The sequence below is a fragment of the Panthera uncia genome, unplaced genomic scaffold, assembly GCF_023721935.1.
Source record: "Panthera uncia isolate 11264 unplaced genomic scaffold, Puncia_PCG_1.0 HiC_scaffold_1277, whole genome shotgun sequence".
Lineage (NCBI taxonomy): Eukaryota > Metazoa > Chordata > Mammalia > Carnivora > Felidae > Panthera > Panthera uncia.
Window position 1 is genome coordinate 15,168 of NW_026057895.1, and position 25,503 is coordinate 40,670.

The window sequence follows — 25,503 nt, forward strand, 5'->3', positions numbered from 1 at the left end:
AGTGCGATTTCCTGAGGGATTGGGTATGAGCTGTGAGAGAATGGAATCAAGAATGACTCAAAAAAAAAAAAAAAAGAAAAAGAAAAAAAAGAAAAGAAAGAAAAAAATGGCAGATGGAATTGACATCTGAGATGGGGGAGGTATAGGTATGTGGAAATGTTTTAGAGAGAGCATTTGGGCATGGTAAATATTAGATGTCTATTAAAAGTTTAATCAATGGTAAGATAGGAGTCTGGAATCCATAAAAGAAGTCTGGGCTAAAAATAGAAATTTGAGGGTCAAATGGCATATGAATGCTGTCAAAAATAATGAAACTGGATGAGATCACCAAGGTAAATATTAGTAGTGTACAAAAAAAGGCCAATGACTAGATTCTGGATACCGTAAGAGGTCAGAGAAGAGTAAGAACCAGCGAAGGAGAATGAGAAAAAACAAATAGGAAAAGAAAAGGACAACCAAAAAGTTGTAGTGTTATGGAAGCCTAGTGACTATCAAGTAAGATGAACACTGAGAACTATTGGACTTAGCAACATGTAAGTCATCTGTGACTTGAAAAGAGCATTTTAAAAAATGTTTTATTTATTTTTGAGAGAGAGAGGGAGAAAGAGAGAGTGCCAGTGGGGGAGAGACAGAGAGAGGAGACACAGAATTTGAAGCAGGCTCCAGACTCTGAGCTGTCAGCACAGAGCCTGATGTGGGGCTCGAACTCACAAGCTGTGAGATCATGACCTGAGCCAAAGTCGGACACTTAAGTGAATGAGCCACCCAGGCACTCCAGACAAGAGCATTTTTAGTAGAATGATGGAGGCAAAAATCTGACAAGAACAATTTTAGGAAAAAATTAGAAGAGGAATTGGATATGGAAGTACATAGTTCTTTTAAGGAGTTTTGTTTCAAAAGGAAGAAAAACATGGGAAAAGAACCGGCAGATTTTTTGTTTTTGTTCTTTTAAGACAGGAGAAATAATAGCGTGTTTGTATGTTTATGGAAAATTCCAGAAGAGATGATATTGGAAAAATATCCACATATTTTGAAATAACCAAGAATTAAGATAGGAATAGAGTTGGAGAGCATGACAGTGAGGAATAGTGTGCAATAGTCTGATGATGTGAAATTAAAAGGTGTGGCTTTCAGATAAGAGGGAGGGAGAATCATCCGAAAGGAGAAATGAAATATAAAAGCATAGTCAATCCACTTTCACTCATTCAAGAGTTAAGGATGAAAACAACTTTAAAAGGTTAAAGTTTATTGTAAGTATCTTTAGAGGACAGCCAGTTTCCATTAGAACAACAAAGTGAAGAGAAGGAAAATTGAGAGACATCGGAATGTAAGGACTTTTGCTGCTGATGGATCTTGAATTCCTAAGGGCACAGAAGTTTCAAAAGTTGGGCAGAGATAGGTAACAGAAGATGTGATATGCAGAACTTTTTGGAATTGGAGGGCAAGACATGAGGAATGATGTGGGAATCTGGGGTTTCTTACAGTGGCAAACACAAAGTAGGATCAAGGGTATAATAAGATTAATCCTGGTGGACTCAGGAAAGATAGTGGGAGCAAAGGTGTGAGTGTTGGGGGAACAAGACATTTTGGGGGACCTATGACTCTCTCTTAGTACCTATTGGAGAAGATTGTATTTGCCCTTCATGCTGGAGTTTTCCCTAGTTCCCTGTTGATGGAATTGCTGGACCTGAGGTTGGTTCCATTCACTATTAACAACTTAAAAAATTCATGTGACCTTCATACACATGGATTTATGATCAAATAGCTTCCAGTTTTAAAAATTTCCCTGCTCTAGGGGAAATGTAAGCTAATTTTTCATAGCAAAGTTTGGTTTTACTTACATCTGTGTTACAGGAGCGATACCGTTTCCTTTCCCCAAGGCAATATTTTCCACCTCCTGAAGGTCTGAAAACACATTTTGTTTAACATGTGAATATATCTGTCTACAGAAAGAGTACATATATTGCTTGACAAAAACATATTAGCATTTATTTTAAGAAAATACAAAATTTGACATTTTATTAGTTATTAAAATAATAGTCATGCTGGTGATTGTTAACAATGATGATTATGGTTGTTGAACATAAAACTTAAGTCAGTTTGCTATGAATAGCTTTTTAAGACTCTTAATTGTCATGATTTACATTAGGAAGAAAATGCAATTAAATAAATTTATTTTCTAATTATCATAGTAAGCAGGTGCTCAGTTCAACACAGTGAGTTTAAAACTCACTTATAATGAAAAGCCATTTGAATCTTATTCAACAAAAGCCATATATAACCTGATGCTATTTGTTCACCACGTAGGAAGTGGCAAGTTTACTATTTTTTCCAAACTACAAACAAGAGCATACTAAATTAGTCTCTGGAAATAGCTGTAGTTCAAAGTAAATAATGCAGAAATGAATTTCTATCTCATTATATGAAGTTTGAAAAATTACATCTCAAAACAAGATGGCTTTGCATTATATAAATACTGCATATGACACTCACATTAAAGAAAAAGTAAGATGCCCAATATTTGATTTACATAAATTAATTTTTAAAGTATTTAACATCAGGTAAAGCCATATGCTATTATTCAGGAATGCTATTTCAAATGGCAAAGCTAACTTCTTTTATAACTATCTGAGTATATTACTTTTTATCATAGAATTTTATAGTTTTGGTTATTAATTACAGTAGCCCGCAGTTGAACTTAGGTAATTATTCTGTACTTGTTTGAGAAAAGATCAAGTATAATTATAATTTTGGCTAACTGGTAATCAATGGAATAAAGTTACATGTTAATATATTTTGAATACCAGAGAATACTGACTCTAAGAAAGAAAAAAAGTGGCCCCGTCTAAATCAGCTTGGGAGAAATAGGTTGATCAGACAAAAACAAGGGCGTGGGGATGGTGGTAGCATGACTGATTTATGAGTGGGTGACAGTGAGCTCTGTTTAGCAGGAAGATAATAATGGAAAGAAAGCTGGAGAATGGAAACACAGAAACTAGTGTAAAAGGAAATAATTTCAAGCTGAAAAGAATAAAAAAGAAGAAAAGAGACGTTCAGAGGAGGAACCAAAGAGAGGGATCCTGAATTAAAAAGAGAAAATTAAAAATTAAAGCAAGTTTTACCCCAGGAAGGAGAAAAAAGCAGAAGTGATATAACGCCATGCTGCACCAAACATTAGTTGGAAAGGAGGCCTGCAACCTGAGCTCTAGACAAAAATGGGAGCACTTGATATGCAGCAGCTAAGGAGAAGTTTAGTTTCTGGGTGGACAGGAAAGTCCAACTGGGGGACTCTAGTCCACCTGTAATGGGCACTAGTGGGAGGGAGAGGCAATTCAGCTACCAGAGAATACTGATGGGGCTGGCCTTATGCCAGGGGACTCTGACTGGAGAAAAGGAGTGGTGGGAGAGGAGCAGTCCAACCTGCATGAAACAGTCACGGGGAGAAAAGTGGTGGCAGCTCCGGAAGATGATTAATAGGGGCATGTGAATGGAAACTATTTTAACACATGGGCAGTATTCTTTTCATTGTGATTTGTGATGCGAATCAAGGCATTTCAACCCTTGAAGTGCTCTCATTGGTCCTTTTAATACTAATGTAGCAGTAATAATTTTATGTGACATGTGAAAAGACCTTAGGTTTCCTGGGAATAATGGTAATGTAGCTAAGACCAGACCTGGATTCATCCATAATTCAGTAGTTTTCGGAGGAGGAATCTATCTGATTATTACTAGATTAAAAGTCTGGCTATACCTGGGATAGATACACAATGCTATTCTTTTTTATTTTTAGTTACACAGTAAGGGGGGTGGGGGGAAAAAGAAAGTCTGTCTAACAAGGCTCTTCCACTTCTCTGTGCCTATTGCTTGTTCAGAAGACAAACACTTGGCTCACTAGTGAAACGTTTTTACAGATAACATGTGAAACCACAGCTTTGAATCAATTCCAACTGTGTCTTTTTGTTGGCTCCGGCTTACTTTAGCTACTTACGCTGGACTGTCACAGTGTCTTAGGGATGAGGAGACGCCTCCCCCGCAGGTTCTGCTGCACTCTCCCCATAGTGACCAGGGACCCCAGCCCCCATCTATGCTCTGGGGCCAAGTGCCAAAAGGAACACAATCTCCCTGATAACACCACTGCAAGATTTCACAGAAAACACAGAATTAGCTTTTAGGCAGATAGAGCTATCAGGTTAGAAATACATAAGGGTCCGGCAATGACCAATTACAGGCATGTAGCATTCTCCAACAGATAACAGACTGAGAGTTCTTTAACTGTGTTTAGACAATGGCAAAGGTGCATGTGATTTGCAAATTATCTTTAGCTAGGCAATGATTTATACATCTCTAACATGTACCAGGAGTCTAGAAAACCTGACTTTACTTCCTTTTTCCTTATTTCTCTGCCTCCAGAATCCTAGTGTTTCTCATTAAAGAGACCTCAAAAGTATTTTTTAAGATATTTTAGTATTAAACTTTTTTTCTTTTTATTCCACTATTATTAGACTCATGGAATGATAACGCAATATGGAAAGTTCCCCAGTAAGGAATTTTTATGATGGTAATTGCTTTTACATTAAAAAAAAAAAAAAGAAAGAAAGAAAAAAAGAAAGAAAAAAAAGGCTGGTTGAGGCTACAATAGTAAAAGAATGTGTTGTGGCATTTCATCTACATGAGTCCTGCAGACATAATAAAAGTAATGCCAAGATACTAGGGACAGGGTACAAAAAACTCTAACATACACTGCCTAGCCATGTGTATACAGCCCTGCATGAACATGTGTACTGGAATTCTTTCAGCTTTACTCTGCACTAAACCACACATACTGCATGTAAGTAGAAAGCCAGGAATAATTTATCGAGACGTAGACATCACATAATCAGCTCATAACTCTAACATGATAAATCTTATTTGCAGAATATGGTAAAAATGAAATCTTTTTTTTTTAAGCCAAGCATGTCTAGGCTTTTATTGGTGCGTTTTTCTTAGGTATCAAATTTTGACAAACCAACCTGGTGCTGTGAATGTCATTTTTTTATATGAATGATAAAAAACATTATTAGAATAACTATCAGTAATATCAGATACACAATAAATCAACTTTATATTAAAATATGAAGGTATTATAATATGCAATGCTTAGAAAGTAATCAGTTTATTACATTGCTTCCATATATCTGGAATTTTTTCACTTTTCACCATTCCATGGCTGCCACCTTAGATGAAATAGGCAAATGGAATAGATTCTTACCTGGTCTCTGTGGCTGTACTTTTTTTGTACCTATAATCAACCCATTCTCTAGTAAGCACTTCAAGAGAGCTCTTTTCAAAACGTTATCACATCATGTCACTTTTTGCTTAAACAATTGCACTAGTTTCCTGCCTCCTTTAACTCTGGTCAGAAGTGGCCTTTGTGACTCCTGCCTCCTTCTCCAGTCTTATTCTCTCTTGCACAGATTGGTTCAGACCACTGCAATCTTTTATTTTCCTCAATATACTAAGTTTGTTCCCTCTTTTGGGCATTTGCATCTGCTGGTCCTTCTGGGAATAGTCTTCTCCTAATTACTTATGTTGCTGTCTTCTCATCATTTGGTCTCAAGGTCAAGCATCCTTTCATCAGAGAGGTCTTTCCTTGACCACTTTTATTCTGAAGATGGAGTACCTCCCCATCCTCTTTCACCCTCCCCTTCTCCAACTCCAGACTGTAATAGATTACAGCCTCCTGTTTTAGTTCCCTCTTACCACTTAACACATTTTAAATTACTCTTTATTTTTCAAATTACTTCTGTAGTATTTTTCCCTTCTCATTAGTATGTAAAACCAGGAGATGCACATGTGGCTATTTATTTAAAAAAATATGAGCATTGTAAAATACTCATTTTAGGCAATTCATCCAAGCTTTTTTTCTCTTTTTTCATCTATGCTTTGAAGGGGAAAGTTCAGCAACATATCTAAGCCCACAAATGACCAAGTTATTTGAGTAAAATATATCCTGAAAGGCAGGATAGCATGATGGTTGAGGACTGAGACCTGAATAAGAACTGAGATACTAAGTAAGTAATTTCACTTGTCTGCACCTGAGCTTTTTCATAAATAAAAAGGTAAATAATAAGAAAGCCTATATCATGGCAGATTAAATAAAGATAATGTGAAGAACCTGGTACATGGAGTGTAGAAAGTATCTGATACATGGAAAGAGTTCTGTAAACGCTAGTAACCACTGGGCAAGTTGCTTAATTTCTCTGGATCTCCATTTTCTTATCTGTAAAATGCGAACAATAACACCACCTATCTAGTAGGGCACATAAAGTGAGTAGAGTAATGGTTAATTCATATCAAACCTTCAATATGCTAAATTAGTTAATATTACTGTTAAAATGAAGTGCTCACATGTAGGAATGAGGTTTTTGCAACTTGCAGAGATCTAAATGTGGTGTGAATGGCACTCATAACCTTAGAGAAAGCTAAGTTCCTGCCCTGATGATGATACTAAATTCTTGGAAGGCCACACAAATCTTCCACAATGCAGAAAAAAATCAATAGGCACACTTTGGAAGATTTGTTTCTCTCCACAGATGTACATTTATCTCTTCCAAAGTTGATGGCTCTGAACATTTTTTAAAAATTTGTTGAGGGGTGCCTGAGTGGCTCAGTTGGTTGACTGACTGGCTTTGGCTCAGGTCATGATCTCATGGTTCATGGGTTTGAGCCCGCGTCAGGCTCTGTACTGACAGCATGGAGCCTGGAAGCTGCTTCTATTCTGTATCTCCCTCTTTCTCTGCCTCTCCTCTGCTCATGCTCTCTCCCTCTTTTTTTCTCTCCAAAATAAATAAACATTAAAAAAATTAAAATAAATTTGCTTTATAAAAATTTGTTGAATTTTTAATATCCTTTATTTGAAAACATTATTTGAACTAAAGAGACAAAAACCAAAACAGTTGACCCATATCTCCCACCCCTGACCCCTACCTCTGGCAAACACCAAACTATTCTCTGTATCTATGAGCCTGTTTTTAAAGAAATATACATATATATTAAATATATATTGTTATATAGCAATAAATATGCTATTTAAATTTAATTAAAATTTAAATTTCAGTTCCTCAGACCCACTAGCCACATTTCTAGGGCTCCATAGTCACATATGGCTAGTGGCTACTATGTTGGACAGAGCAGATATAGAGCATTTCTATCATCAAAAAATATTCCATTAGAAATGCTGAATGTCTAAAACAGTGCCTAGCATATAGCAGTCATACAATAAAAATTTATTGAATAAATACATTAGTTAAATTATAGAATTCTTTGTCCTATTCTGGACCACATGTCCAGATCCTTACTACACGTAAGTAAGGGAACTAGAGATACTGGTGGATAAAAAAAATGTCAATTTCATCTTTCTTTCCATGATAATTGCACTCAGTCTATTTTTAGTAGTTGTAACAACATAAAGGAATCATTGAGAGAAGTGCTGGGTAATTAATTTTCATTTGTCCATAAAAAAATTAGGCAAGAGAGAGAAAAATATGATTGGCTAGAAGGCAGAACATTCTGACCCTAAGTCTAATAAATATTAAAGTAGGACATTAAGAAAAATAGGTAGTTTTGGGCAATGGGAATTGCTACGAAGAAAAAAAAAATCATAGGTCCAAAACGGTGAACCAGAGGTAGTGGCTGATAATACAGTACCAACCCTGGGAGAAGGGCAACTAAAAATAATGTACACTTGAGAGACAGAAAATATTTCAGTTGCCAGTGTACAGCATGCTTAATTGACTTTGAAGACCAACCATTTGTATAATGATATACCAGTTGTGTTAGGCCTTCACCTATACAAAAGTCACAATTTGGACCAAATAATCTCTAGTTTTGCATTTTTGTTATTACAAGTAGCTGTGTACAATGATAATAATAATAGTAATAATAACAATAAGTATGTATGTATATATGTATGTAAGTATTTTGAGAGTGAGAAAGAGACAGCAGGGGAGAGGGGCAGAGAGAGAGAGAGAGAATGAATCTTAAGCAGGCTCCACACTCAGTGTGAAGCCCAATGTGGGGCTCAATCCCATGACCCTGGAATCATGACCTAAGCCAAAATAGAGAGTCGGATGGACACTCAACTGACTGAGCCACCCAGGCACCCCATATAATAATATTTATGCCTGAATTTATTTTTCTATGAGAATAACTAGCAATGTATTATTGATTTTTCTCCCATGGAAAAATTCCAAATCTTAAAATTTACCTATTTTTCAAGTTGGAAGCTTAGCATTATTGATATCAAATAATACTCAAATTTTACTGTGCATTTATTTTATATAATCACAGAGCTACATCTAAAGCTCAGAGGGACTTTGAAATTGATGTGTAAGCACTTCAGTTTTTTCATATGAGGAAACTAGAACCTTAAGGAGGCTGACTTGCCCATGGTCACTTACGGGCAGATAAGAAATTATCTGTTCAAAAACATACAAAAATCAGTGGGAAAAAACCCAACTGTTGGTATAGGATTACATATTTGAAGTATATTATAGTATTAAAGAATATTGGACTATGTTTACTTCATAAAATACAAAAAAAACTACAGATAAACACTCTCAGCTACAAGTGTACAAACCCATGTTATTTTTCAGAACTCTTTGAGCATTCTTATAAATTATAGTTTAAAAAACTTTATTTTTTGTATTTTTCAGAGGAGAGAGAAATTGTGAAGGCTACAAGAATACCGAAAGATGTAGGTTCCAAAGTATTTAATAATACTGTTATTCATATTTCCTGGATGTTCACAAAATGTAGGACATGGAAAGAAGTCACATAAAGTCTCTTGTTTTCCTTTTAAAACTTATTCTTATGGTAAAAGACAAACACAATATTCAGTTTGTTGGACGCTCATCAGTTCTCATCATTAATTAATACCTACAGAGCCACAGATTTTCATAAGTGGCTTACTAGATCCTTTACTGCATAAATTCATGTTATTGAATTGTATCTATTCCATGGAGTTATAATAGACAATTGTATCAGAAAGTTAAATAACAAATATTAATGGCTAAAAAATGAAGAACTCAAAACAGCAATATAAGTATCAGTCATTTAGTAGTTGACAAGAGACTAGTGTCTAGCTTAATAACTAGTTAACAACTTAGTTAATTAGTTAACAAGTTAACAACTACAGTCTGTGTGCAGTCTGTGTTACAAATCTGAGTTCTTACTCTAGTAATATCTTTGGTGCAGAGCAAGTCATTTGTTTCTTCAGATTCCCTAACTATAAAATGGGGACTAATTTTTTGAAATTTCAAAATCCAATGTGGTTTGGATTAGGACAACTTTAGAAATTAGTTCTATGCAGATATGCCCTCAAAGAAATTATAAATCTACCAAAGGATTTGGTTGATTTTGATCTCTGGCAAATGGTCTTTTGAGTTATGTTTAGTTCAATATAGGACTTTTCAGTGATGTTTACTTACAGTAAAGGATCTCTTTGGAATTCTTGCTATTTCTCTGCTCCAGCAGTAGTAAATATCTTGATGTAGTATATAATTTTAGAGAAGGCGCTTATGTAACTTAATAATAAATGCTTTATGAAAACTATGGAACTTCATGTAGATCAAGTTATTTGAGCTAATTTTCCAGATTATTACATTAATATGTACTAAAATTTTAATGTGTGTAACTCATAAGTAATATAATTAGATTACACAAAATAAAGCAATTTGATGTATATATAAATCCTATAAGCACATAAAGCTGAGAATTTTGAGTGTTGTATTTTCTACTTTTCTTCTTCTTTTTTTTTTTTTTTTTTTTTTCATCTGAAGATGCTAAACCTGTAAAGCCTCTATTTCTACAGGCATAGGATTTTACTTCATTTCTTAAACTACAGATGTTAAATATTCAGATGGAGACTAGATCTTTATTCTCAAAGGTTATATCCAATCTAGTGATTTTGAACTATTCTAAATTATCAGTTGTGTTCCTTCAGCCTAAATTTTCTAGATAAATTAGGTAAATTTGGCCTTCTTTTTGCTAATTCAGGCGTGTAAAACCAGATTCGGAAAGGTGATGGAGTGAAACTATCACATTTCAAGAATAAAATATCATATTGCTCATTTCTGTTTTTTACATTCCTTCTAAATAAAATGAATATGTTATTAAAACTATCTAGAAAGACAATCATTCCAGTGAGGCTTTAAAGGTTTTATTAAGAAACACTTAACCATCCTTAAATAACATTTTTTGATAGTAGACCACTAAATTTCATGATCTACATCAGGGAATTATGTTCAAACAAGATATACTACAAATCAAACAATCTAAATGAGAATTTGTCAGAATTCAACGAAGGAAAATTTCAAGATGGGTATATACAGTATTTAAAAATATATATACATATATATTTTTTAATAAGAACCACTTTAGAATGTGATTATGGTAGATCTTGTACCATAGCCAACACTTTGGTCCAGCCAGCATCTGGAATGACAGACCCCTAAGGAAATCCTAAGATTCTGAAGGAAGTGATATTGGTGACTCAATATGGAACATTCTTCCCAAGTCAGAAAAGTTGAGAATTGGAGCATAGCACTATTAAAAGCCTTATCTTTCCACTGTGCAGGTGTGGGAATGTAAAAGCTTTTTTTCAGCCCAAATTCTAAAGCAGAACTTGTCATCCCATACTATTTAAATTTCTAGAGCAATTGAAAGGACTATTCTTTTTTCACTTCCTATGTTTATAGTTTGGGACCCAGTCAAAACATATTATATTCTACTCTAAGTGAATTAAGATCTAGTGCTACAAATGTCCTATTACATATCTAGTGCTTTAAAGGGGCATATAATAATCTTATTCTAATCCAGCCCTGTGTTTCTCATGCAAAGATAATAGGAATCATTGTCATGTATTCATAAGCCTAAATGCTGGGATATATCTCTAATTGGTCTTTTAGAATCAATAAATGAATCTTTTGGCTATAAGCCAAGTTTTTGAAACCTTTTTGGTCACCATCAGAGTTTGCAAAGATTGAGTTTTGATTTTCCTAATATCCTGTTCAGTAACAATGCCAACTCTACTATCAAAGTTTTTAGAGTCTAAATCTTTATTATTTTATCATGCATGGCATTCCTCCGATTCCTGTCCAAAGGGCTATTGTTGATGCCATGCCTAAGGAAATTTCTTTTGCCTGAAAGTTATATTGATTGATTTGTAGGAGTGTGACCCATGGACACACAGTACCAGGGCACCGTCTGGGCTCATCAGATTTCCTCCTTTGGTTAATGCTACTGTCCCTGAGTACATCCATTCAGACCATATGGTTCTTATTCAATACTTGAATGGCTTATTCAGGCAAACATCCAATGGCTGTAATAGCGATGTCAGACCCCCCAGGACTCACGCAAAGATCAGTTTTTAATTTTTTGGCCATATTTCTTACTCCATCTGCTAAATGTGCATGGAACAGTTCCCATACTTACATGGAACATTTGTGGAACTGCGCCCCCGGGCAGGGATCCCATATCTTTTGCAGCCAGAATTTGACGAGATCATTGTGGATCCAGTACTCTGGATATGTCTATGCTATCACTTGAGCAGTATTTTTCCCCTCCCCCAAACTTTTTTTTTTTCTTTTAAGAAAAAAAGGATTTATTCAAAAAACTATGAGCAGCTTTGGTTTTATCCTGCTGGCTAGACAGGATGTAGGTTTTTTTCTTGTTCCTTCTGAAGAGAGTAGTTTTAAAATTCAGAGTTGAGATCAGAGGTCAGTCATGGGTATTCCATTCATATTTCTCAGACACTCAAACTCATGCTTATACTCTCTGATGCTCATTAGTGCCAGTTAAGACAGTGTGGTGAAGAATTTTCTGCCCACCATCATCTAAGGTTGGAAAATGATGAAATGAATGATGATGCTCTAGTAATATACACTAGCACCTTTCCTCTGAAGAAGCCCACTAAAAGCTTACTGAGATATTATCTTATTCCATCCTCACAAGATCTCTACGAAATGTGGAAATAGATTTCTCTCATTTTAAAGTGGTGACTGGGGCGCCCGGTTGGCTCAGTCAGTTAAGCATCCAACTTCAGCTCAGGCCATGATATGATGATTCATGAGTTTAACCCCGTGTCATGCTCTGTGCACTGACCACATGGACCCTGATTGGGATTCTCTCGTTCCCCTTCTCCCTGCCCCTCCTCTGCTCACACTCTGTCTCTCTAAAAATAATAAATAAATAAATAAATAAATAAATAAAGCGGAGTTTCATTATTTTACCACTTATAACGCAATTATATATTCTTATCTCAGTGTTCTGCCCACAGTTCTTTCTTATTGTAATTCCTGAGATAACATATTGTTACAGGTAGATAAGTGAAAAATCCACTTAGTATTAAAGGGTAAAATATATTCTTACCACTGATCTCAAGCTCAGTGACTCAGTTTATTCCTGTGACAATGAAAAAATTTTTTTTCTCTGCAAAATTCCCCATCTGAAGGTAAACTAAAATCGGAGGCAGTCTAGAGGGACAAAATTTTCAATTTTCGAATCAGAAAGACCTCGGCCAGGGGTGCCTGACTGGCTTAGTCAGAGGAGCATGTGACTCTTGGTCATGAGTTTCAACCAACATTGGGTGTAGAGATTACTTAAATAAATAAAACTTAAAAAAAAAAAAAGAAAGAAAGAAAGAAAGAAAAAAGACCTGGTATGGAGGCTCAGCTTTGCTATTAAATTGCTGTGTAATCTTAGGCTCTCATGTCTGAACTTTCCTCATCTGTAAATGGAGTTAAAACAGTACCCACCTCATAGGATTTTTTGCCAATATTAAACAGAACAAATAAGTATCTGGCACAGTGTAAATACTTTAAAAATATTCATTACTATCATCATTACCATCATTATTGGTAATGCCAACTATATGTTAATGCCACACAAAGTTGACCAGACTGATTGAAATTTCCACTTTAACTGTTCACTAGCTTTTTACATGGTTATTCTGGGTCAAATTTCTGATTTCTGGTTTAATTTCCAAATAGATACAGGCTTTAGAGAAAAACAATTGCATTTGGCAACAGTAAACACGCTTCCTCTTTATGGAAAAAACAATAACTGAAATCAACAGTAAAAATTCATAAATAAATAACTGGCAAGTACAGTTAGCAAAAAAAAATAAATAAAACATATAAACAATGTCTCAGTTCCCTTTTCTAGTTCTTTGTATTTTTTTCACTTAATTAAACATGTAGGTTGATCTAGTTCTTTGAAAGCCTCTTCATAAATTCACTGTTAATGATTGAGATAGTTTGAGGGTCTTCTCATAGCGCTCTGTGCTTTTTCTTTCTATGAGTCTGCATATGTATTTGTTCTTTTTATTCATTCATTTAAGATTTGTTAGGGCCATTCTAAAGCTATTGATCTTCCATGTCTCTGAAAGAATGGCTAATGTTTGTTTTGTAGATTCATTTTAGATGGTGAAATCCAACATATTGACTATGAAACTATGATGTTGTGAATATGAATGATCTCTTGGTACACAGACTTTGCTACACTTACAAAGTTCTTAAACAGTTTTTCATGGAGCCCAAGGCATTCTGTTGAGGCATGTCATGAGGTATGCAAGGGGTTCTTTTAACAAGAATATTTCTTCATAAATTCACTGTTAATGATTGAGATAGTTTAAATATGTGTCTACCATATAAAATACAGTGGGATTGAGCTGTGTGTTCTCAGATAGCCACTATTCATGGTTTCCTTACTTGAAGTGATTATATAATTCATCGAATGCTTGTAGCAGGACTCTGAGATGTTTAAAAGAATGAATTCTTTATGCTTGGGATTAAAAAATAAAGTAAAATAAAAAGAGCCATCAGGCTTAGTGATGTGGCCCATGGACTACATCACAAGATTAGTAATTAATCAATGGCAATAAAGAGAGAGATTCTCACTGTAAATTCCCCCCCTTACTATTTTGCATTTCTTCTAAGTCCAGACTCATGTAAATTGCTACTTGTCATTGACAAGAGCTGCTGACTCCAAAATAAACCTAGACTGCTGTTTCAAGAATGCAGTTCTTACTATTTTCTATTACTTCAGTGAAAAAAAAAGAAAGAATTTTTGGTAGTGTGTGAAGGTCCCTATATTTTTATTGGCTACTTACAAAGTCTCAAAAAAAGATCCTTAATCCTTTAAAAATGACCCTATCAATTCATACATTTAGCACAATTTACCAACATTTCCAAACTCAGCATGGAAAAGCCATCAACATGGCACTAGGTCACGGGTCCTGAATGAAGCCGTCAGCAAGGATTAATAAAACTGTGACAGCTGCCCAACAGCTTTCATTCTTTTTATTTAAACATCAGATGGCAAACTGAAATTCAGTGTAATCTTTGTTGAAAGTACCCCAACATGGAAGAATTCAGAACTGAGAACAGAAGACAGTCGTGGTTATTGTAAATTCAGTATGTAGCAATAAATTCTAGAATTCACATATATAGCAACTCCTAAACAATTTCAGAAATAGTATAAACTATTCTTATCTGTTTGAACAATTCTTAGTAGTGATATTTTTTGAAAACTAGATGATGAAATTAAAATTATTTAGCTACAATTTCTATGCTCAGAAAAAATGCTTAATTATTCCTGTAATACCAGCCCTTTCTCTCATATTGTAATTTAAAATCAACTCTAGTTTGACTCTAGTTATAAAATCTACTTCTGGATCACATAATATTCCTGGGAATTATTTATCAGAAAGAAACCTAGACTTATATGACTAAAGAGACTGTATTATATGACTATAAGATTGTTGTTGGATATTCTGTACAAATATATATGTATACACACAGAAAAGTGTAACTGAGCCAGAAAATAAACAAGCACGGTAATTTGCTGAACACTGTAAGTGTGCAGATACCAGTATGTGTCAATTAACTCCTTAGGCTAGGTATTTACTATTTTCTCAAATACATGTTAAATTAGTATGCATAATTTCCTAGTGGTTCAATACGAACACCAGAAATTGATCAGTTTAGTCTATTTGTCAAAGAGCTAATAAATCATTTCAGCTTACCCCCTTTTCAATATTCCCAGTTTGACAGAGTGTTCCTTCAGCTGCAGGAATACTGTTGGTGACACAGCGGTTGCTTTTGCTGAGACACCACAGCTCTCTACACACTTCCTGGGAAAGAAGGCAAAAGCAAGTTGATCAGAAGTAGAGACTAAAATCATGTTTGCTTCTTCCACAAAATATACCTATGTACACTCAGCATTACTTTAAAAAGACATCCCGGGTGTTTTTCTGCTGTTGAAGCATAAGGGATGAAGATTTTGAAGGTGGTTCTTATGGAAGATGTTACCCATTTTGCAGAGTCATTTAAACATTTTTCTTTATAATCTTATTTTAGTGGACATGCAGAGTTTTCAGTAATAAACTGGGGTGTCTGGATGGCTCAGTTGGTAGAGCATGTGACTCTTGATCTCAGGGTTGCAGGTTTGAGCCCCACGTTTGGTGTAGATACTGCTTAAAGAGAAAATCTTTTTTAAAAATTCTTAAAAAAAAAAAAGGGAATTTCACTACTATAGAAAAGTAGGGAGAAGGGATGAAAATGTAGAAAGGATATATGTTTATTACTCTCAAAAATATACACTAGCAAAATTTACCAATTATTAATAAAGTGTTACCAGGTAGATGCCTTCCTTGACCTACCAAAGAATTCAAATAAAGACTATTTTATTTTATTTTTTTTAATGTTTATTTATTTCGAGTGAGAAAGAGCGGGGGCGGGGGACAGAGAGAGAGGGTGGGAGAGAATCCCAAGTAGGTTCTGCCCTGTCAACACAGAGCCTGACGTGGGGATCAATCTCACCAACCCCAAGATCATGACTTGAGCAGAAATCAAGAGTTGGACGCTTAACAGACTAAGCCACCCAGGCACCCCAAATAAAGACCATTTTAAAAAGAAAAAAAGAGACCCTGGGCATGGGCAGGGTGTAGTTTCTAATCTAGCAATATTATTTGCAGCTCATCAGTGTAGCCCACCTGCACGAAAGGGAAATGTTGTTTTAAACAAATGCTGCTATTTATGTGTTATTTTCATAAGTGACGTATTTCAGATGTTGTTCAGAGCTGTCTTGTCTTCTTTATTATGATTTCTTATTCTACCTTAGCATGGGAGAATTACAAAACTTATTCTAATATTGGCAATATATATAAAATACTTAATTTTGTTCATACTGTAGTGATCTGTCAATGTTTGTTTTATTTTATTTATTATGTTTATTTATTTTTGAGAGAAGGAGAGAGAGCGTGAGCAAGGGAGAGGCAGAGAGAGAGGGAGACGGGATTCAAAGCAGGCTCTGTGCTGACAGCATAGAGCCTGACGTGCGGCTCAAACTCATGAGACATGAGATCATGACCTGAGCTGAAGTCGGATGCTTAACAAAGACTGAGCCACCCAGGCATCCCAATCTGTCAAATCTTACTTAAAGTAACCTGTCCAACATATATCTGGGTGAACTGTTTTAACTAACAGGAAAAACAAAAACAAAAACCCTACTTTGAAGAAAGTGTTCATAATTTTCAGTTTCTTTTTATGTATCATTAAAGCTAGCACCATTACTGATATTACAAGTGTTTAGGGACACCTGGGTGGCTCAGTTGGTTAAGCACCTGACTCTTGATTTCGGCTCAGTTATAATCTCAAGGTTGATGAGATTGAGACCCGTCTTGGGCTCTGTGATGACAGCTCGGAGCCTGCTTGGGGGTTCTCTCTCATCTGCCCCTCCCCTGCTCACATTCATGCTCTCCACAAATAAATAAAATAAGCATTTAAAATAAAACGTGATTGAGTTAAACTAGGACTATTTAGTATAATATATATATATATGTAATAAAAATATATTAATCTGGAGTGCAAAGATAAATTTATGTGTAACATTCCCTTTAATGCTATTACTCCCCAACTGCTCTTTTAACTCTCAAACATAAAACTTATGTCACATAAACACAATTCAGAGATAAAGCAGTAACATATTTAATTCGCTGGTTCACCATTCCTACAAGGAGAAATGCCCCAGAGCATATAGCATATTGAAGGGACCTCTTTGGGCTCCTTTTTGCACTGCTCCTTCCCACCAGGCACAAAAGGAGACATACAATTTCTATTAGACTTTTAAAATGCTTTTGAATAAATCTAATCTATACCTACTTTACTTACTTTATTTATCTACTTAAATGTCTACTTTATTTATCTACTTAAATTTTACTTTATTTATCTACTTTAAACTCTATTTGGAGAACTACTGAACTAGAAGAGTTGAAACATTAAAAAAAAGAAAAACAGCAGGTACTGTGGATCATTATATAAAGATAATTTTCCTGTTCTTACAATTCAATGTATTACAAATTCTACTTTCTTTCAAACCTTCAGTTCTTATTTAATGAGAAAGTCATTTATACTATTTTGGTATTCCTTTTCTATAGAAGACAGTTTCCTAATATATGTTCTTAATTATATTATTTTAGTTTAATATTAGAAAAGCAGTAGAACTAACATTTTAGAGTTTTAAAATACTGTCCCATGCATCAAAAATAACCATATTCAAAGAAAAATGTGTTCACAAAAACAGAGAAGCATTGCTAGAAAAATGTATTAAGATTACAAAAAGGGACACCTGGGTGGCTCAGTCAGTGAAGTATCTGACCTCAGCTCAGGTCATGATCTCATAGTGAGTTCAAGCCACTGCTGTCAGCACAGAGCCCGTTTCAGATGCTCCATCCTCCTTCTCTCTGCCCCTACGCTGCTCGCACACACTCTCTCTCAAAATAAATAAAAACATTAAAAAAAAAAGATTACAAAAAATTATCCATAATCCTGGACTATACATACTTCTGAACCTTTATGATTTTTATTATGTCTAAATCTTACTTAAGACAAAAGTAAAAGAAGCCTAAGTTTAGATAGAACTGTGAAATGAAAAACCTATCATTGAAAAGGACCATGTTCATAGCATCTATTAGGAAAACATACTATGCAGTCAACTTACAGAAACTCTATTTTCCAAAAGTGCCTTGAAAATCTCTACCTAAAATGGCAAGTGCTCAAGATACTATTTCCAAAACTTTAATCTCAAGGATTCACAGTACAGCCCTTTGACAGAGCCTTATTCTATAGAGAATGACACGTTTTGAAAGGTAGATTCCCACTGCTAACAGGATTATATTACCTAGTGGGCTCATGGGGATTCAAATTTTGCTAGGGCATTAACTTCTCACAAATTACTGTTTAAAGTATGCAAGTGTAAATCTATGCATAGGAAATACTTACAAGATGTTAAATTACTCTCAGAAAAGGCTCTGAAGAGTTTTCAGACAAATCTCTTATCCAGAATGTCAACTTGGGTAATAAAGATTGTGGTATCTCCATTAAGACTTCCCAAGATAAAAAAAAATACTCACTCGAAAGACAAAAACTAAGAAAATTTTATTTCATACCAAGATAGCAAGAGGCACACTTCATGAAAGAATATAGGAACACATTCGAATGTTCAGAAATACCCTTCTTTAAACCGCTGGATCCTAGAACATGAATGCATATATTTATTGCATTGGTATATGCATATGTATATCAGTTGCCATGTAAGTACCCTAAAGTAGGTCCCAAGCTTGTTCACTAATAAGTTAAATGTATTCTGAAATTTTTTGGCTCTTGGGGAATTTATATAGCAGCCATCATAGTAGGGGTTGCCCGGCTGGCTCAGTCAGTGGATCATGTGACTCTTGATCTCAGGGTCAGGAGTTCAAGCCCCACATTGGGTGTAGAGACTGCTTAAATAAATTTTTTTTTTTTAAAAAAACACAAAGAACCATCATAGTAGATGGATTAATATCCATAAATAAAATATATAAGATAGAGTACAGTTTTGAGAGAGATTGATGATTTTTTTGACTACCCACCAGCTTAGCTCTAGAAGAACATAGTTCTCTTTCACATCCTCATAATCCTTTATAGGAGAAGATAAGATTTATTAAGATTACTCTCATGATTTCTATGAACTAATAAGCCATTTCCTGTGTGTTAGGATGGTTCCCTTCTCTAACCCTAAAATTTATTTTGGGAGACTCTCTAGGAAAAATGTGGGTTTTGTGCTTGCCCTTGAGTTCATGGAAGGTGAGAGAAGTTATCAACAGTGTTCATTAAGGGAATCTCTGTTACATAACACTGAAAATTGGAAATGGACTCTCTAATTTCATGGACTCAACTTGTAACCAATGAGGAGGTTTGCCTGGTAAGACAAAATGACATTATTTCCCATTCATTCAAGAATATTATTAGAACATCTACCAGGCATTCACCTGGCATTCACCAGGCATTATGTTAGTGTTATGAAAAAATAACACTATCACAGAATTTACAGGAACCAGAGAGAAGGTAGGGTATAATCAGACAGTAGCTCAAATGTTATAGACTGGTACTGCTCTTTAGAGTTTTTGATATTCTGTGACGAAATTAGAAGAATGACGTCAATGTGGTAAGATTTTTCATGAAACTAATTTTTTTATTTTAATGGCCTCTTCTAATTTATTAGTTTTATTCCTTTTACTTTTTATGTGCTACAATAGACTGTAAGGTTCCTGAAGGCAGGGTGTGGGTGCTAATGGCAGTCTTTGCAAAATGTTGGCAAAATTAAAAATTGGCATCCCTGTGTTGATTTGCTAATTTTCAGGGAGAAATTTTCTTTGCCTACAAAAACCTAAAAGCTTGTGAACCACTCATTGCCCAAAACTTGATAATCAATATTTTTTCAACATATCAATGTACTTATTAATCAGTTGTCTCTTATGTCTTACCACTATCTTCTGAATTCAATTTCTTTCCTCTTGACATGCATCCTTTAAAGAGTTAACTTAGCAAGGAACACTTGTTCCTAATGGTCTCAAAATACGTTTATTTAGCCTTCAATTTTAAAATGATATTTTAATTGTATATAGAATTTTAGGCTAACATTTATTTTATCTCAGCATTTGAAGGTGTTAAGTTCATTGTCACCTGTACACTATGGAGGCTGATGAAAAATCATTTCTCAGTCTTAATCACTGTTTTTTTGTGATGAACTCTAGTTGCTTTCAAGAGTTTGTCTTTGCTGTAGTGAAGTTTCACCACTGTTATCTAGGTGTTCTTTTATTTATCTACTTGGGGTTCATGCTTTAAATTCATATGTTTCTTTAATTCTGAAAAATTACTAGTTATTATCTTTTTTTAATATACACTTCACCATTCCTTCTTCTGGAACTTCTATTCAACTTACATTGGATATTGTCATTCTAACCGCCATGTCTTTTAAATTCTTTTCATATTTATCATATATTTTTCTATTGGGGTGTTAATCTTTCACTTCATGGTGGATTGTTTCCTCATGCTGTTTGCTATTTTCTATTCAAGCTTATCTTCAGGGAATATTGTTTTTTCTTGGAGCATCCTGTGCTTCCTGAGTTGTAGAAGTGTAGCTTTGCACATTTGTTTCTATTATACACTCCCAAGCTTCAGTTGTTTTTTGTTTCACCACTTTTCACATTGATCTATTTGGTCAACACTACATAGGTAGACTGTACAAAGTCATACTCTGTTCTTATGTGAGTCACAAGCCTAGGAGCTTCAATTTCTCATGTGAGCTGTTTTTCCCCATCCAAAGCAAAGGGCAGACAAGCTTACTCGTCATTTCCATTTACCTATTTCTTCACAGTATAAATGACCCTTCAGTCATGCCCAAGACGTCTCCTATCCTAACATAGAAAACATCAGCTCACCAGCTTGGCACTTGAAAAACTCCTCTTCATTTCTGGCACACCCTTACCTTCCTCTCTTGGTTCTGATATATACAAGCTTTCTGCTGAAATGTAATAAACGCATTCTGTGAAAACCCTTACATTATACAAAATTACTTATGAAGAAAACAGGGTTTATGGGAAAAATATGGTTGGAGCAGACCACTGAAAATCTAGGTAATTTTGTAGCCAGAAAACAAACAAAAACATCAAGAGTTCTAATCAACAACTTTGCATTCTTAAATCTCTGCTGCCATTTGATCCCAGCAGCCCAATCAATTGATCCTTTGTAGCCTTAAACCCTGTGACTTGTGATGCTTTCTCCTTCGAGATGTAGGTCTTTGAGGGTATCTGCCTTCAACAGAAACCATTTTCATAAAAATTGTTTTTATGAATAGGTTTCAAGTTATAGCTTCTTTATCAGTCATTAAAAAAATAACACAAAGGGATATATATTTACAGGTTCTTCATCTGGCCTCATGATTTTAATAGATTTGTTTAAATAGAGTTTTGGGAATGGAGCAATTAAGTTATCTACTATGGACAATAAAGACCCTTCTTTGGAGTTGGGTGTTTTTCTATGACACTATATATAATACTACAAATTTTCTCTTTGTGAGAAAGCTTACCTGAGCATCACATCATTAACGCACTAGGAAATAATCATATATGAACAAACAAGACTTATACATTAGGCTGGCATCATTCCACAGTCTGTCAATTTTCCTACGTGTCTTCTCATCACAGAAATACATGTTGTAGCTAAATAAATGATATTTAATTATGCTTTGTTCATTTTATTTATCTGGCATTTTGTGCTTTTATATCTGGAGAAGTGATTGTATTTACTGTTTGTCATGTTTTTGAAACTCAAACTCTTTTCCTAGACATTAAAAAGCCAATTATATAAAGAATCGGAGACAAAATATGCATGCCAGGGCACCTAGGTAGCTCAGCCAGTTAAGCATTTGACTTCGGCTTTGTGAGTTCAAGCCCCTCATCAGGCTCTCTGCTGTCAGTACAGAGACCACTTCCAATCCTCTGTTCTCCTCTCTCTCTGCCCCTCCCTTGCTGGTTCTCTCTCTCTCCCTCTTTCTCTCTCTCTCTCAAAATAAACAAACAAAAAAAATACACATGCTAGCTTAGAAGAGAAGTCAGTTGAATAAATGGATAAAAGCCAAAGGGAGAGATTTGAGTTCAGTGTATAGCAAAATCTTCCAAAAGTCAGAATGATGAAATAAAACTGAATCTCTCATTACTGAAGATCCTAAGCTTACACTTTACAACTTCTAAGTAGCAATATTGTAGGCAGGAAAAAAAAAAAAAAAAAGAACTAACACTAACACTTTTTCAGGGTATAGGTCTATACCTATACCCAGGGTAGGTCTATTCATATTTGTATCTATTCAATCATCAGTACAATCTTCTCAGAAAGTGTAAGAAAATTTAGGTTCAGAAAGATTTAGCAATTTGCTTCAATCCAAATTAAATCAGGTTTGAATCAGGTGTCTAATATTAATGCCTAAAATATCTCCACAGAACTAAACTACTTTCCCATTTCTCTTAAATGTACCACAGTTGAATAAAGTCACTAGCCAATTAGAAAATGTTTACTTGTAATCTAATGTAATATAAAATATCACTCAATGTTCATAATACCCTCTTATCCTTTGCCTGTATTTTAAAGGAAGCTATCTCCAAATTAAGACTATTATACCAATTCATAACATAAACATTCATTATATGAGTTTAGCCATCAACTTATATGTTGTTCTTATTATTGGAACTTCTGAATATAATAACACCTTGTATTTGGATTTTTAAAAGATACTGTTACCATACTCTTCAAAAGTATTCCATGATCTTCCATGAGACAAGACATTTAAAATATTTTTACTTACTTAAAATTTTAATATCAATTCCTAGACTTCTAGTCTATTTGATTTTTCAAATGAATGATACCTTTTTCAACCATTAACAATAATAAAAAAATAGCAAACATAAATCATAATAAAAATACATATAAAGGTTAGAATTTTAAAGTAGTTATCTAATGTAAAATAATATACGTGATATTCAGAAAACAACTTTGTAAAAAACTTAACTAGATCTCTGCTGATCAGAGCAGAATAATTGATTATTTTATAGCCAAAAACCTTTTCAATACAACTGGATGTTTTCATAATTCTAGCTGTTAAATGATACTTAAAAATGGGAAGAGGAGCCCTATGATTTACCTGGGAAATTTTAAATTATCAGTTTACATAGAGAAAAAGAGATACTATAAAATTATCAAACCATTTTATAATTAGTACATCATTAAGGAAGTAAAACAGTAAACAAAGAGAAAATGGCCTCTTTATTGCTAGCTGGGTTTGTTTTTAAATTTTTGTAAACAATTGTAAAGATCATAGAAGAAAGATATACACATTTTCTGCCCTTGGGAAACCCTAAACCCTATGACATCTTGGGTCTTTGGTTCTGAATATGAAACAATTTCTTTGTCCTCATTACCCTATCAGTAACATCTCTCAACAGCTGTTTGCAATAAAGGATCCTGACGGCCAAGGGGGAGACCAGAGCCTGGAGAGGTCAGAAAGGAGCATCAATGATTAGAAAGGTTACTTATCATGGTATCACACAAAGGAAAATTGAAAACCAACATATGGTGACCCCGTGGCCTGGCTCCAGGTGTTTAGTAGCTATCTGAAGAAAGAGAATAATGTACCCTCATTTCATCTTTAAATAGGTTAATCCTGTTGTGTGGGTAATTTAAAAACAAGAGATCCTAGAAAGACATATATTTTTGTTGTATTTATGCATACAAATATATATGCATACATTTATATATATCTATGTGTGTGTGTATGTATACACACACACACACACACACACACACACACACACATATATATATCAAAGAACTAATCTAGAAATGCAAGTTAAATAATTATTAATATGAAGAGGCTAAAAGAAAATGATTAAATAGTTTAAAAAACTACCTCTAAGAAGCAAACACAAAGTGGATTGCCGGGGGGCTCAGTTGGTTGAGCATCCAACTCTTGATTTCGGCTCAGGTCATGATCTCATGGTTCAAGATCAAGCTCTATGCTGACAGCGAGGAGACTGCTTGGGATTCTCTGCCCCCCTCTTTCTCTGCCCCTATGCCACCCTTCTCTCAACATAAAATAAATGTGTTTTGTTTTTTGTTTTTTATTTTTTTAATAAGAAGCAAACACAAAGTAAAAATACCTGATCTTTAAGATTACCAGGGACTACAGACCTAAAATTTGGGATTGACTTTTAAGGAAAAATAAAAATAAAATCAACTTTTTGTTAAGTATATAAGTTTGGACTCCAAAAGAATATTGAGGTGCTAAAATAATTCCATGAATTTTATTTCCATATCAAACCACACCGTAGAATATTTATACCACCTTAAAATCTTCAAGGAAAGTGGTTCTACAATCTCCCTCAGTGCAACATTCCAATATTTAATAACTTGAAATTCTTCCTACTACCAAATCTACAACCTTCCAGCTGTAAAAATGAAGATGACTGTGTTTTTTTTATGCTCTTGGTAGGGAAGGAGAACAATTTGTTACCAACAATCAAACTATAATAAATGTTCCAAAGACTGAAGACAGTTTTAAGACCAACATTTAACTTCCTTTTTTATAGGCTACTCAAACTCCATTTCTTTAAACTTCCCTTATATGTACTTCTAAGTATTTCACTATCATCCTTTCCCAAGTTATCTGCATCTCCTAAAAAAGAATTTGGTAGGTAGCCAACAATTCCTTAAAAAGACTAATAAAGTCTTTTTATTAGAATGATTCTCAAGTAGAAAGAAATAATGACTTGAATCTTAGCTAATTGGTGGTGATAAAATAATAAACAAAAGGTAGTAAGCATTAAAACATTAAAAACTTGAGTCTGAGAGACAAAACACATCAGGCTTTATTAAGTACCCTCCAGGGGGAGGATACCCTGATTAGACAACTCAACTATCTTATATTTAGCAGGCCACCCTGTCTGCAAATAGCTATATTTCAGGCAGATATAGCTTGATGGTATTCTTATGGTTATTAATTAACATGTTAATAAAAATAATTTAGGGGTATCTCGGTGGCTCAGTCAGTTGAGTGTCAGACTTTAGCTCTGTTCATGATCTCACAGTTCGTGAGCCTGAATCAGGATCACTGCTGTCAGTGCAGAGCCTGCTTTGGATCCTCTGTCCCCCTCTTGCTCCCCTGCTCGCACTCTCACTCTCTCAAAAATAAATACAACATTAAAAAATTTTTTTTAATATAAATACTTTATACCATCCTCTATTTTAATTCTATGCTTGCCAAACAACTTTTAAAAATATTTTATTTTTATTCAAGTTTATTTATTTATTTTGAGAGAGACAGAAAGCATGAGCAGGGAGGGGCAGACAAAGAGGGAGAGAGAGAGAAAGCCAAGCAGGCTCCACAATGTCAGCGCAGTGCCCGACGCAGGGCCCCAAACCAAGAACAATGAGATCATGACCCCAGGGGAAACCAAGTCGGATGCTTAACCAGCTGAGCCACCCAGGCACCCTGCCAAATAGCTTTTGATAACAAACTGGCCTACTAGTTAGATTTCCTTAGGTGTGAAAATGTGCACAATTCACTGGGGTTGACTGAATATCAACCGTACCT

The 25,503-nt window shown here is 34.7% G+C and overlaps 1 protein-coding gene across 4 annotated transcripts in view; it reads right to left on the reverse strand.

Moving 5' to 3' along the window:
* Positions 1–3,584: 3,584 nt before the first annotated feature.
* LOC125916871 (A disintegrin and metalloproteinase with thrombospondin motifs 6) overlaps positions 3,585–25,503 on the reverse strand; it is a 208,137-nt gene continuing 186,218 nt past the window's right edge. For 3 of the 4 annotated variants that reach the window (XM_049623132.1, XM_049623131.1, XM_049623130.1), the window contains 2 exons: positions 15,065–15,172; positions 3,585–4,134 (listed from right to left, as the gene is read on the reverse strand). In XM_049623132.1, coding sequence (XP_049479089.1) covers positions 3,985–4,134; positions 15,065–15,172 — 258 coding nt within the window. In that variant the 3' untranslated portion in view covers positions 3,585–3,984. The remainder of the gene's footprint in view (positions 4,135–15,064; positions 15,173–25,503) is intronic. The other variant, XM_049623133.1, reaches the window with a different exon arrangement.